The sequence below is a fragment of the Hyla sarda genome, chromosome 1 (assembly GCF_029499605.1).
Source record: "Hyla sarda isolate aHylSar1 chromosome 1, aHylSar1.hap1, whole genome shotgun sequence".
In the NCBI taxonomy this organism is placed as follows: Eukaryota; Metazoa; Chordata; class Amphibia; order Anura; family Hylidae; genus Hyla; species Hyla sarda.
In genome coordinates, this window is record NC_079189.1 from 577227818 (window position 1) to 577242695 (window position 14878).

Consider the following 14878-nt stretch of genomic DNA (forward strand, 5'->3'; position numbering starts at 1 on the left):
AAAGTGTAAATGATGGAAATAAAATCTAACTTCTGTTGACAAATTATAAGAATGTCTAATCTGTAATTTGATGCCTTTTGGAGATTTTTCCATTTTTCCTTGGCTTCTTTATGCACATTAATACAAATTTTTACCTGGGGTGCCCACACTTTTGATCCCCACTGTATATGGCCCCAACCTTACATACAGTGTGCCTCCACCAGCAGAATAAAGAGTACATCTCCTGAGTATAATACAGGATATAATTTAGGATCTGTACAGGATAAGTAATGTAATGTATGTACACAGTGACCTCACCAGCAGAATAGTGAGTACAGCTCTGGAGTATAATACAGGATATAACTCAGGATCAGTACAGGATAAGTAATGTAATGTATGTACACAGTGACCTCACCAGCAGAATAGTGAGTACAGCTCTGGAGTATAATACAGGATATAACTCAGGGTCAGTACAGGATAAGTAATGTAATGTATGTACACAGTGACTCCACCAGCAGAATAGTGAGTACAGCTCTGGAGTGCTGACCAATTAGTTGCGGGTGTGGTCGTGCTTCAGCTGTGCTGTGTGTGTCTGCTGTGTCTCCTGAGCTCCAGGGAATTACCATCTGTTCCACCTGGGGCCTGCTTCCTCCTCCCCAGGGAGGGAGTGGGTTTCCAGGCATGAGTGAGGGAGGTGAGGCCCAGGCTTCTGCTCCTCGGACTAGGCCGCAGGGGAGCAGTAGAAGCCAGCAAGCGGCCGGAACATCGGAGGATTTGGGGGTGAGGCGTTCCACCAGGAGTCGCAGCAATGCTGCTCCAACTCCCCCCACAGAGGCGAGAAGCTCCAAGGTGGGATCCTCCTTGGGAAAGCTGGGTGCTGCCAGTGGAAAGCTGGGTTCGTCCGGAAGAAGGCAGAGTGCTCACGGAGGTGAAGCCGACCTCAGTGAGGAAGGCTGGGGAGTGCTGAGGACCCGGGAGTCTATTTCCACCTACACCTCCCGGGTAAAAAGTCACCTCCGTGAGTATGAAGACGCCTGTAAGGCCATCAGGAGGCTCGGAGAGGAACTGCGCTGTGCCCGTGCCAGAGCCAAGGTATCTCCTAAACGGAAAAAAACTGAGATCCAGTCAGAGATAAAAAGACTTATGGCTGACATGCAAGTTTTGGAGGAGAGGAGAGCAGCATTACTGGAGAAGAGTGGGCCATTTAAAGAAAAATTGGAAAATGAGGAGCGCTTCAGGGTGACAGAAGAAGAAAAAAATAAAAGGTTGATGGGGCTGCAACCTGAGAGCCAGGTGGATGATGCGGAGGAGATGGAGGAAGAACTACAGCCAGATCTACCTGGTGGCCTGCGGCAACAGCAGCAGGCCCCGTACAGTGGGCCCCCTGCACAGCAGCCAGCAGTATCACCTGCCGACTCAGGGGAGGACAGTGACAGCAGCTACCAGGGAGGGGCGCTAATGGCCCAGATACGTATGCTGGAATCCCCAGTGTGTCCTCAGAACCTGGTGTTTGGAGATGAGCTCCCAAATGAGGCACCTGGGGGTAAGAAGAAAAAGAAGACCAAGCCAAAGCAGCAAGAAGTGGTGAGTTACATGTACACCCCCCTCCCTGTAAATCCTGAGTCGGCCGCAGGGTCAGCTCATTGTGCAAGCCCCGTTACCCAGCCCAGCCCGTGTTCTGTGGTGGACTCGGTGCAAAGGTGCGGGGAGAGTACAGATACTAAAAGGGCGCAGAGCTCCATGCCTGTTTGCAGTAGCAGGGATGGAGCAGAGAAGGCATCGGCCGAAAGGCCGTACAGTGAGGGCGGCCCAGCGGTGGGCAGAGAGGCAGACTCCGGTGCTGTAGTTCGCTCCCCTGTGGGAGAGGGGGGTGACTCAGTGCCGGAGGTAACAAAGGGCATAACAGACACTCCTAAAAGTAAAGAAAAACGTTTATTTTGCATTGGTGCCGCTGATCCCATTGATCAGCGGCGCCATGAGAAGACTGGAGATGATGCTGATGAGGCGGAGGGCACTAATAAGAACAGGGCTGGGGCCTCCTCTAGACCGGGCAAGCATGCTGCCCGGTCCCTTAAAGGGCCAGCGGAGGTTGTCCCAGCCCCAGTGCCCCGTGATGCTGAGGCAAAACAGGGAAAAACATCATCATCATCCTCGTTTCCCGGATTTGCTATTTCTGGTCCAGCCAGTGTGAATGAGAAGGTAAATGGGGGTGCGGGGTGTATGACTGGGGAGCGGATGGAGGTTAATGTTATTGGAGAAGGTGATTTTGCTGTTGCTGTAATTGGGGGTGGTGGTGATGGGACTACAGATGAGGCTATTGGAAACAATGTTGTTGGGGGAAGTGCTAATGTTGTTATTGGGGGTGGTGGGGATGTTGTCATTGGCAGTGGTGTAGGTGTAGGGTCTGGTCCGGTTGCCCCCCCAGTGGTGACAGACCATAGGAGTTATGCCAATGTCACTGCTGGGGGAAGTAGAATACTTTCCTCGTCTCCTGACTCTAGGGACGGTTTATTGCAGCGACGTCTCCTGGAGGCTCTGAAAAAGGGGGAAAGGTCGATTAATGTAGAGGGTAGAGCAGTTGATCTGTCCTTCTGGATAGATAGACACGGTCTCTCTGCCTTCCGAGAGGAAAGAGGGGGCGATACTGTGTGGTCCCTCCCAACAGCCGGGGCAGGTAGTAACCGTAGGAATGTGGTCCGTCTTCGGTGGCAGGGCGAAGGTATGTGTCCTTCAAGGACCAAAGTGGTTGAGCTCTTGCTAAAGATGGGCTTCAAGGCAGTCGATATCTTCGCCTTGATACATCCCTACGGTGCTCCTGAATTCGATATCAGTTTTGTTCGGCCAGAGGGGCTTGAGCTTTTCTGGTCGAATTATGAATTGGTAAAGAATGAGCCCGGCTGGCGAGACTTTGCCGTACAGGCATTGTCTCGTCAAAACGAAATCAAGAGAGTGACCGTTTTGACCCGTAACGAATCACTCTCTTGTGTTGACATTATCACCTGGTTAGGACGGTATGGCGAGGTAATGGGGGTCCCGCAGAAGAACAGGGACGAGTTTGGCATCTGGTCAGGAGCCTGGACGTTTTTGGTAAAACTTAAGCGTTCAGGAAATACAGTTACCCATATTCCATCCTCTGCCTTTCTCGGCAGGGATCGTATCCAGATTTTCTACCGGGGTCAGCCAAAGCTCTGTCACAGATGTGGTGACCCCACACACTTCAGTGCAAACTGTACGGTGCAGAAATGTGCCTTGTGTGGGGGTGTAGGCCATCTTGCCGCATCTTGTGCAGAGATTAGGTGTCACCTGTGTGGTGACTTAGGTCACCCATTCAGTCGTTGTCCTCGTTCTTTCGCTAATGCGGTCTTGTCCCCAGCGGGTGAAGATCACGAGCCGGAATCTGCTGGGGAGGGGACTAGCAGGGGTGGAGGAACTGAGGGGTCAGTGAGGATCAGCAAGAGAAAGACACCAGCCCAAATAAGACGTCTTGATAAACGCCAAAGGGATAGGGTGATGGGGAAAGCCCGGGTCACCGGGACGACCTCTCATTCTGTCCCAGAGGCCAACCTTGCTGCTGAGACCCCGAGGGATGGCGAGTTGAATGAGGAGGTCAGGAGGATCCAGAATGAGGAAGGTGCCATCTCCTCAGATAGCGTGGAGGAGGATGATGGGGGATGGCAGAAGGAGACACGAAAGCGGGGTACAAGTAGAAAAAAGGGAGATTTAAGATCTTCTCCCACCCTGGTCCAGGTGCCAAAGGAAGGCAAAACTGACTCCCCTCTGGTTGGCCTTTCCAATCGATTCCGACCCCTCAGGGACATCTCCTCCTCTTCTTCGGAAGGGGAGGATGAGGGGGAGGTGGCAGAGGGGCTTCCAGGGGGCGCCGAGTCCTCTTCCCCTGGGGAGGTTATGTCCTCAGGGGAAGGGACTGGCCTAGAATCCGGAGATGAGGAAAGTAAAACGACGACTGGTGAGATGGACACTTCTATTTCTCTAAAAAGGGTGAAGAGTTCTTCTGATGTGGAGGGTGAGAAGGGGAGTGGGAAAAAGAAAGCTGTTTAACTCAATCACCCTCGATGGCGGCACCCTCTCCGTTGACGCTGGCGTCCATTAATGTCGCCAGCATTAAGTCAGATACAGCTCGTTTTGCTGCCTATGATTTTTTTGCCCATATTAATGCTGATATTTTATTTTTGCAGGAGACCAGGCTAACAGATATGTCATCTATCTACAAGGCTAAAAGAGAGTGGAGGAATGGGCCCTCCTACTGGTCTCTTGGGGCCGAGCCGTATAGCGGAGTGGCGGTCCTTTTTACCGCAGCGGTAGAATGCCGACGGGTTATCGAGTTAGAAATGGGGAGGTGCCTGATCTTAGATGTCCTCATGAGGGGACATGAACTTCGCCTTATTAACATCTACGGCCCACAGTCTAAGTGGGACCGGAAGTGTCTCTTTATGAGGATCAAGCCCTATCTTTTTACAAGTCGGCAGGTGGTCTTTGGAGGGGACTTTAATGCTGTCACGAGGCCCCAAGACAGGGGAGGTGCCAGAGACAAGCTGACTTATGATAGCGTCGCCCTTAATAGCATAGCGAGTGAGGCTCGCCTGGTGGATGTCCACATCCGGCACACCCCAGGCCACGCGGGATTCACCTATCATAGGGGTAGTTGTAGGTCTAGGATAGACAGGTTTTATTTAAAGGAGGAAGCCGTCTCTTCAGCAGTGTCTGTTGTTGAGGTGGAGTTCTCCGATCACTGTTTAATTTTGTTTTCTCTGAATGTCACAGAGACCCCCCGGATGGGCAGAGGCTATTGGAAGTTGAATTCGTCTCTCTTGGAAGAAGCGGAGATAAGACAGTCCTTTGAGGATTTTCTTCAGAGCCAGGTACCATTGCTGGGCCTTTGTAGCAGTAAGTCAGAGTGGTGGGAGATCTTCAAGGAAAGGGTTGCGAGATTCTTCCGCCAGCTCTCGGGCCTCAGAAGCCTAAACAGGTACCGCTTGTACCAGGGCCTGAGGAAGAAACTTGAGAACCTTGTCTCGACTGGAGGTAGTCGTGATGATATCTCCAGAGTGAAGTCCTTGCTGATGAAGTGCCAGTACGATAGGCACGCATCTTTGGTTTTTGAGAGGGATTACGGGAAGTACCGCTCGCCCGACCCTTACAGAAACTGCAAGATGTCAGTGAATAGTAAAGTAGTTTCAGGACTGATTGATAGTACGGGATCCTTGAAAAGGTCCAGATCAGGGATCCTGGAGGTCGTCAGATCCTTCTACTCGCACCTCTTGGGAAGGAAGGATCTAGATCGAGATAAGGTATCAGCTTTCTTGGCTGAAACCGTCCCTGAACCAGGAGTAGACCCCTCTCTTGACGTTTTGACAGAGATGATCCGGGAAGAGGAAGTCAGGATGGCTATTGATGGGCTTGCCCTCAAGAAGTCACCCGGTCCGGATGGCTTAACATCTGAGTTCTATAAGACCTTTAAGGACACTTTGGTTCCCCTCTTGACCGCGGTTTTTAATGAGTGTCTATCCTCGGGCACTCTGCCAAAGTCAATGAGGAGGTCAGCGCTGATCATCCTGTCAAAGGGTAAAGACCCGTCCCACATTGAGAATTGGCGTCCCATAGCACTTCTCAATGCGGACAGAAAGATTCTGGCAAAAGTGCTGTTTAACCGGTTGGTGGAGTTTGCACCCCGGCTCCTTTCGGGGGCTCAGCATTGCTCTGTTCCGGGCCGCAGTACATTTAGTGCTGTACTCAGTGTCCGGGAGGCTGTGGAGCAGGGTAGGGCTGGCCACTGGAAGGGGTACTTGATGTCCTTGGATCAGGCAAAAGCGTTTGATCGGGTTAACCATGAGTACCTCTGGTCTGTCCTTCTGAGATATGGTCTGCCAGGGGGGTTTGTTGATTGGCTTAAGACCTTGTATGTAGGGGCAGAGAGTTTCCCGCTTGTGAATGGTTGGATTGGCTGCTCTTTTGAGGTTGGGTCTGGTGTCCGTCAGGGTTGTCCTTTGAGCCCTTTGCTGTACGTGTTTGCAATCGATCCTTTCCTTAGAAGAATTGATTGTGGACCGTTGGCGGGGGTGAGAATGGACCTGGTGGTGCCGGATTTGGCTCTGAGGGCGGTAGCGTATGCTGATGATGTCACCGTGTTTGTCTCCTCACAAGAGGAAGGCCAATGGGTGATGTCAGAGGTGGACCGCTACTCGGAGGCATCCGGGTCCAAGATCAATCAGGATAAGTGTGAGAGTCTCTGGCTGGGAGGGGGAGATCCTGATTTTGATCTCCCGGACGCCCTTCCAGAGCCCCAGGAATCCGCAAAAGTCCTCGGCATCGAATTTGGTCAAGGGGATTACCCCAAACAAAACTGGGAAAGCAGGCTTAAGATCGCCGCTCAGAAGGTGGATCAGTGGAAGGGTTGGTCTTTGACCCTCTGGGAAAGGGTTAACCTGATGAAAACTTTCCTGCTCCCTTTGCTGATATATCTGGGCAGTGTATGCATGTTGCCAGAACCTCTTTGGACCCGGGTCTACAGTGTGTTCTTCCAAATGTTATGGGGGAATAGACTGAACCTAGTGAAGAGGGAGGTTACTTACCGTACGAGGAGACTAGGGGGGTTGTGTATGGTCAACCCTGTGGTGTTCCTAGTGAATACCTTTCTTAAGACCAATATAGCAAACCTCTGGTCAGAGAGGGCTCCTCCGTGGGTATCCTCCTGTAGGGGATGGTTTCGGCCTTTCTTCCAGGAATGGGAGACAGGAGGGCAAGTGAAGGATCTTCGCACACCACACGGGCATCTCCCGGCTTATGCTACCCCGGTTCTGAAGGTTATTCGTCGGTGGGGTCTGGGGATGTGGGAGATTAGGACTCTGTCGAGGAAATTCCTTGACAAGAGGGTCCTGTCTTCTCATTTCCAGAGGCCATTGGCGCTCAAGGACTGCCCAAGTCGGGATCTGGAGGTGGGTTTAGAGCTTTTGAATTCTATCAGGATCCCCTTGAAGTTTTGGGACTTGACTTGGCGCTGCTTCCATGGGAAACTGTGTGTGAGGGACAATCTGAAGTGCAGGAGCTCTGATGACCGGGGATGTCCCCGCGAAGAGTGTGGAGGCATGCTGGAAAGCATGGAGCATTTTCTGCTTCATTGTCCCTTTAACACAGAGGTTTACAACAGGGTGGGCGCTTCCATTGGTTGGCCTCGGCTGGCCAGTCTCTCCTATGCGGAATGGGCCTATGGGGCATTCAGAAATCTTGGAGGCTGGGACCGGTGCACTTTATTCCTAGTCAGCTCAGTGGTCAGGTATTACACGTGGAACGCACGGTGTTTAGTGTCGACGCAGCGTAAAATCCTCCCTGTGGGTGAGGTGGTTAGGAACATTCTTGGTGACCTGGTGAAGGTGCGTTCTCTGGAGTACGAGAGGCTGGGTGCTGGCAGGGCCTCTCGTCTGTGGAGGGGCTCTGCCTTTAAAGTGCCTTAGCCTGTTGTCTCCCCCTGGTGGTGGGCTGATGCTGGCACATTAGTCTTTTTGTTTTGTGCTGTAGATATATGGTGATATAGGGCTTGCAGGCACTGAACTTGAGCTTTAGGGGTTTGTGTGATTGAAAAACCTTATTGTTGTTTGTTGTTTGGTTTGTATAGTTTGCATTATTTTGTATATATTTGTTTTGTTTGTACATTTATGTATGTGTGTATATATATATGTATATATGTATATATATATTGTGTTTTTTTTCTAGGGGTTGTGTTGTGTTGGGGTTCAGTGTTAGGTTGGGTGGTGGGTAGATGGGGGGAGGGGGGTTTCTGTGTGGGACTTTTTATAAAAAAAAAAAAAAAAAAAATCCTGGACTGGTTCATGGACGTCTGTTATCATGTACTGGGGGCATGGGATGCGGGACCAGCTCAGGGCCCAAAAAAAAAAAAAAAAAAAAAAAAAAAACATTGTATATTCTGTTTTTCTGTTTGCGGTGTTTGTTGGTGGTTTGACATATTTATTATTTTGGGTGGGGAAATGCAACCGGACCAGTTTTTAGTTATTATTGTTGTTATTATTATTACTGTAAGTATTATTATTATTGTAGAGTGTTTAGTAGTTGTTGTTATTATAGCGGTGTGTTTGGTGAGAATGAGGCTGGACCAGAAGATACTTGGTTGGACATTTTTGGACTAATATGGACTCATTTTTGTATATATTATACAGGTGTATGTTGTTTGTATTATTGTTATGGTGATGTTTGTTCTTTTTGTAATGTTTTATATTTTTTAATAAAAGATCTACAGGATATAACTCAGGATTAGTACAGGATAAGTAATGTAATGTATGTACACAGTGACCTCACCAGCAGAAAAGTGAGTGCAGCTCTGGGGTATATACAGGATATAACTTAGGATCAGTACAGGATAAGTAATGTAATGTATGTACACAGTGACCTCACCAGCAGAAAAGTGAGTACAGCTCTTTAGTATATACAGGATATAACTTAGGATCTGTACAGGATAAGTAATGTAATGTATGTACACAGTGACCTCACCAGCAGAAAAGTGAGTACAGCTCTGGAGTATATACAGGATATAACTTAGGATCAGTACAGGATAAGTAATGTAATGTATGTACACAGTGACCTCACCAGCAGAAAAGTGAGTACAGCTCTTTAGTATATACAGGATATAACTTAGGATCTGTACAGGATAAGTAATGTAATGTATGTACACAGTGACCTCACCAGCAGAATAGTGAGTACAGCTGTGGAGTATATACAGGATATAACTTAGGATCTGTACCGGATAAGTAATATAATGTATGTACACAGTGACCTCACCAGCAGAATTGTGAGTGCAGCTCTGGAGTATAATACAGGATATAACTCAGGATCAGTACGGGATAAGTAATGTAATGTATGTACACAGTGACCTCACCAGCAGAATAGTGAGTACAGCTCTGGAGTATAATACAGGATATAACTCAGGATCAGTACAGGATAAGTAATGTAAAGTATGTACACAGTGACCCCACCAGCAGAATAGGGAGTACAGCTCTGCAGTATAATACAGGATATAACTCCGGATCAGTACAGGATAAGTGATGTAATGTGTGTAAACAGTGACTCCACCAAGAGAATAGTGAGTGCAGCTCTGGAATGTAATACAGGGTATAACTCAGGGACAGTATAGGAAAAGTAATGTAATGTATGTACACAGTGACTGCACCGGCAGAATAGTGATTGCAGCTCTGGAGTATAATACAGGATATAACTCAGGATCAGTACAGGATAAGTTATGTAATTTATGTACACAGTGACTGCACCAGCAGTATAGTGAGTACAGCACTAAAAAATAACATGGGTAATATGCATTTCCTAAAAGACTCCATGTAAAGGGAAACTGACAGCTCTATATGATGCTCAGAGCTGCAGACATAGGCAGATGGCTGATAAAACAAATGACACCTGTCTCTTAGTTGATGGCTGTTGACAATTGTTATAAAATAATGTTTTGCTTATGAGCTCAAGAGTCCTAGATGTGGTGCTGAGCTGTAGCATGGAGAGCTGCTCCTTCCCCCACCCCTCCCTGCTTAGCTTTCAGCTCTGAGCCCTGTATATCAGTGAAGGCAGGGAGTGAGAACTGTATGGTGCAGCTCGGCAACACCTCCTTTACACTTGAGCTCAGAGCACAATATAGAGCTGACAGATTCCCTTTAAGTTGCAGACTATTTCTGAACAACAGCCAGAAAACTCTGTATTTTTACTATGGATGTGCAAGGAATAGTAACTATCATGTACTAAAAGGTCAGTACAAGACAAATTAAGCCACATATTTGCCTTGGTTTTTGGCCATACTACAGTGCAACACCTAAACATCCCTAAACCTGTGCCTTAGTAATGTTATAATTTTATTTCAGCTGATCCCTGTAATATCCACAGTCTCCTGGTACACTACATTCATTCCTCTGGTGATTGTTCTGGGAATCACTGCCATCAAAGACCTGGCAGATGACATTGTAAGTAAAAAAAAAATCTTGTTTTTCCCCAAATCAGCTTCTATTCCAGTGTTTCCCAACCAGGGTGCCTCCAGCAGTTGCAAAACTACAACTCCCAGCATGCCCGGACAGCCGTTGGCTGTCCGGCCATGCAGGGAGTTGTAATTTTGCAATTGCTGGATCTACCCTGGTTTGGAAACACTGCTCTAGGTGTTCGTGTATGCATTTCTGTTTCAGTGTATGACCTGAAAAAAGTATCCCACTAAAACCGACACATTTCTGGTGTCCACACTGTACCCTTAGTCATGACCAATGAAGCAGTATGGGCATCAGAAACGCGTTGTTTTAGTGGCATCGAACATGGGAGTGAAGACCCAGACCCCAACCGATCCAAATTTTTGACATGTCAAAGGTTTTTATCTAATGAATGAATGGAGCTGCAGTGCACATGTATGTCATACACTTAATTCTGATAGAAGACTATGAAAGATATTGGAAGGTCCCAAAAGTCAAACCACCTCTGCTTTCAAGATTATAGACATAAATGTATGATATACAAGTTTTAAGCCTGGACAACCCCTTTAAAATTATTAATCGTCTTATGTAGGCAAAGCAGTGTGGGGGGGGGGGGGGGGGAGAGGCTCCTGCTGCAGTCAGTTGCCTTAAAGCCAGAGCATGTGGTTTCAATGTGTTTTTACCAGTGCAAGATGCACAATAAAAACTACACTCATTCACGGAAAAACCATGTGCCGGTTTTCCACTAACTCTCGGTCACGTGGTACATGTATGAACAGTTTAATAGAGTCCAATAACAGTACAATTATCTCTAAGGTCACTATGTTGCCTTCCAAGCCCTTCTCCAATAATGGACTTCAGGAAAACAGCCAAAGGCCATGTTCAGACCGGGATCCTGTGGAAAAATACATTCCATTGCAGCAGAGTTTTCAATGGGATTCTGCTGCACCATACACACGGCAGAGTTTTTGCTGCAGATGTTTCCACAGCGGAAATTACAACTTTCTCCACCGTGTTCATTCTTTTGGCTGAATCCGCTGAAAAATGCATTGATATCTATGGAGACAGCGCATTTCCGAATGGTTCTAGTGCTGAAATATTCTTCTGGCACTCTGCTATTTGTGGAATGTCTGCCCGTGTTTTCTGGGCGGACATTCCACAAAATGTCAGCCATGTGAACATGGCTAAACTGTGCACAGCCGTTACTCATCTATTCAATGGTTCATGACATGGGCCCTGATTTATCAAACTAAGTGAGACCCAGGAGGTACCAGTGACCAGATGACCCCAAGAGTAACCTATGGGCTCAATACTAGTCTCCCCCATATAAGCCCTGGTGGAGATTCTCACTCTCTTTGAGCTCTGCTCTTCTGCTAAACTGAGGTCCAGTGCAGTTGCCTAGTGTGTGTGTCCAGAGTGTTGGAGACCTCAAAGTCCAGTCCTGCAGCCACCATCAAGTCAAGTAAGATAAAGTCACAGCTTTATGAGTCATGTCAAGTCAGTCCCTGTCATCTGTCAAGTCAGCATGGTCTGCATTCAATTGTCCAGTCCTACTACAAGTCCCAGCAAGCCCTTAAGGTCTCTGTGTCACTGGTCACCTCCTTGGGCCCTGGCTGTACTGCATAGACTGTACCATCTGTCTACCCTCAGTAAAGCTACCGTTGTCTGTAACTTGGAGTTGGAGTCTTTATTGCCTCCGTGCCTACCCCAGGATCCAGAGGTATACCTTCGGGTGGTTATAGGCTAAACCACACCCTGGCGTCATGAATACAAGGGGATAATGCGATCTGCCCCTAGGGTAACAACATCTGCCCTGCACCACACACCCGCCACCACAATGTCCTCTAACCTCATCTATTATGATATACTCGATCAACGTTGAATATTTACAACAAAATATTTACAACAAAATTGCACAAATAGAGTGCTCTTCTGGGTGGGTGGTCTTTTCAAAGAATGCATAATAAAAGGTGGAACAAATGGTCTTTTTTAGATGTTTCACTGTATTTTAATGCAAAGGAGAAAAGAAGGCTCCCTGTGGCTTGTTTTCCACCATATCTGAAACTAAAGGACAATCTGGAGATCCCACAGTAGAATTTTGGCTAATCTTGCTGATTTTGTGGGAAGTCACCACAAATATTCTAATGTATATGGGCACATATACGGGTCCTCAGCATGTTAATGGAATCCTTATTTCTCATTCACTGATAGCATGCAGAACCATCTCCTTACAATAGACGTGTGGTTTTGGCAAGCATGAGGCAGAATACAGGAGAACTGAAAATTGTTGTAGTGCGTAGAATCACAACAAGGATTTACGACATGTCAGAACCTTATGGTGTCCATTATGTTTGATCCTGTTTACATAGTGAAGGTGCCCGTAACTGTTGTTACTGTGGGTCCAAGGAGCATGACAGGATGGAGCTAAACCTTTGTTGTAATCCATGTTGGTATTTCTGTCTAGCTATGCAGCTATGGAAATATGTAATACTGGAAGTTATCCAACTACAAATAGGTGTGTATGAATGCTGCCATCTAATCCTTTCTAGCTAAAGTGCTAAACACAGTGGTGACTGCTGAATGACTCTCCTCCATACATGCACCTGGCTGATGCTAATACTCCCCGAGATAACATCACTGTCACGTGGAGACTGAATTTTTTGATATGTTATAATCACCTATGGTTGCAGGGGTGCACCCAGAACCTTGTGTGCTATGTAATGTATCAGGTCCGATGTTATACTGGAATTTTTAAATGGACAGACACAATTGCGGAAACCCAACAGACCACACTGACTATAAAGGAGTCTGTCGTAGTATTATGTTCAGGATTTTTTGTTATTTTCTGGTGTCACACCCAGTATTTTATAGGAACGTACAAGTGTCACCCAACACAGTCTCCATCACAAGTGTGAACCTATACTATACTTACCTGTCCCAGTTCCCCTGTCAGCATCTAGTGGACATCATAGAATTGTACTTGTTATGGTACGCCACAGGCCTCTGACCTTTAAAATAAATGATGGTGCATTCAGCAAAAGGCTCTTATCCACTCACCAAACTGCTATCTCTCCTTATCTGGTTGGGTTTTTAGAGTTAGAGAGACTTTCGATACATGGTATCCAACAGAGATGTTAGTGCCTTTATTGTTGATGCTGGTGCCTTTATTTTTGTGGTTCTACTCAAATGACTGAAAAGAACAAAGAAATGGATTACACTCATGTGGGCTGTCTTTTATGTGACGACAAATGAGGGTCAAGGTCCCGATCCCATAGATGTAATAGGAACTCTCCCCATTGTTCATGCCTCCACAACAAACAACCAGATACTACCACTAATCTTTCACAGGGCCTTTAGAGGATGAAAGCTGCAACCTGACTGGTTGCCATGGGCCACTACTCTTTTATTTGCCACAGGTATGATCCACCTACACGTACTGGTGCTGTCATCTGCTTAGAAGTCAAAATCTTCCATTAGATGAGTCACTACTCTGCACTGCCCCAAAAACCAGTTAGACTCATACTCACACTAGTGATGAATAATTGTATATATTATGTATCTGTAGCCTTCTGTAGCTGCGTATAATAAAATGCTATAGGGATTAGCAGCAATGTTTTTTTTTTCTGACATCCTGTCATGATCCTTGAATTTATAGTAACTACATTTTATGCTGTGCCAATAGTTATTTACACAGTAGATTATTTTTGGTGGATCCCAATGTTATCGAGGGCCTGTTGGATTGCAACATGTCTAATACCTTGGTTTCACATCAACTTCTCTCCCTCTCCCAATTGAAGTAAACATATTCACTTGTGCGCAGTAGGACTTGTGCTGGATCTTGGATCATGGCTGAACTGACTGTTTTTTTTTTCTCAATAATGGCTCTTACTGGAGAACTGGGGCATGGAAATGGTATGAATGGATTTGCAGATATCCTATGCTAGCACCATGTTGAAGCTTGTTACCTGTATAAAAGACACCTTATGGACTGATCATTTCTTGGGCAAACATACAAAAATCTAATAATTTTTGTAATAATAAATTTGGATTAAAATAGGTAGGTTTACTAATAAGGGTGGACATACTGCATACATATTGCAAAAAATTATTATCTGACCACCATGAACCATAATGTTTATAATTTTGTCTTTCTAGTCTCGTCACAAGATGGACAAAGAGATAAATAACCGAGTATGTGAAGTTATAAAAGACAGAAGGTAAAAATCTGCATTCCTATTGTTTTTTTTAATACATTTACTTTGCTGATTCATAAAGCACCAACATATTCCACAGATCTGTACAGGGACTGTCATCCCTAATATTGGCCTCTGTGCTTGTTGGGGTTTACAGCTCGTGAGCAGCAAATTTACCGTAGGAATCACCAAATCCGGATCTCAAGCATTGGTGGGGAATTTGTTCTGTTTGGGGAAAAAAGTTCTGGTTTCCAATTGTTCCCCAAGTGCTTGAATTCCCTGGCAAAGTGGTGGAATTGGAGGTATTGGAAAGCAGAAATATTTTTCTGGACAAGAAGAATTGCTGCCTAATGCGGTATATTTAGATTCAGCAATGTGCACTATAAATTCTACTCACAATCTATATTCCAATTTAACCTTTCAGTATCTTATCTACAATAAGTTTTATTTTAATTTCTTTTTACTCTGCAAAGATATCCTATAGTGCACCAAGTACTTTTTCATTGTCATATTGTGCCTTGTACTGTTTGCCGTGTATTTGTATTGTAAAATGCCAAATTTAAAAATGATAGCTTATCCTCAGGATAGGCTATGGATACTAGATTGGCAGGGATCTTACGCCTTGCACCCCCACTGATCAGATATATGAAGAAGCCATGGCACCTGGGTTGGTTAAACATTATAATTGAGATATGGAGAGGGGAACATTCTGTCCTGGATGGTAAA

General features: G+C 46.2%; 1 protein-coding gene across 1 annotated transcript in view; it reads left to right on the plus strand.

The window, feature by feature from the left end:
- LOC130294606 (phospholipid-transporting ATPase IC-like) overlaps positions 1 to 14878 on the plus strand; it is a 92686-nt gene that overhangs the window by 34482 nt on the left and 43326 nt on the right. Inside the window, exons 5-6 of the mRNA XM_056544720.1 lie at positions 9867 to 9965; positions 14115 to 14176. Coding sequence (XP_056400695.1) covers positions 9867 to 9965; positions 14115 to 14176 — 161 coding nt within the window. The remainder of the gene's footprint in view (positions 1 to 9866; positions 9966 to 14114; positions 14177 to 14878) is intronic.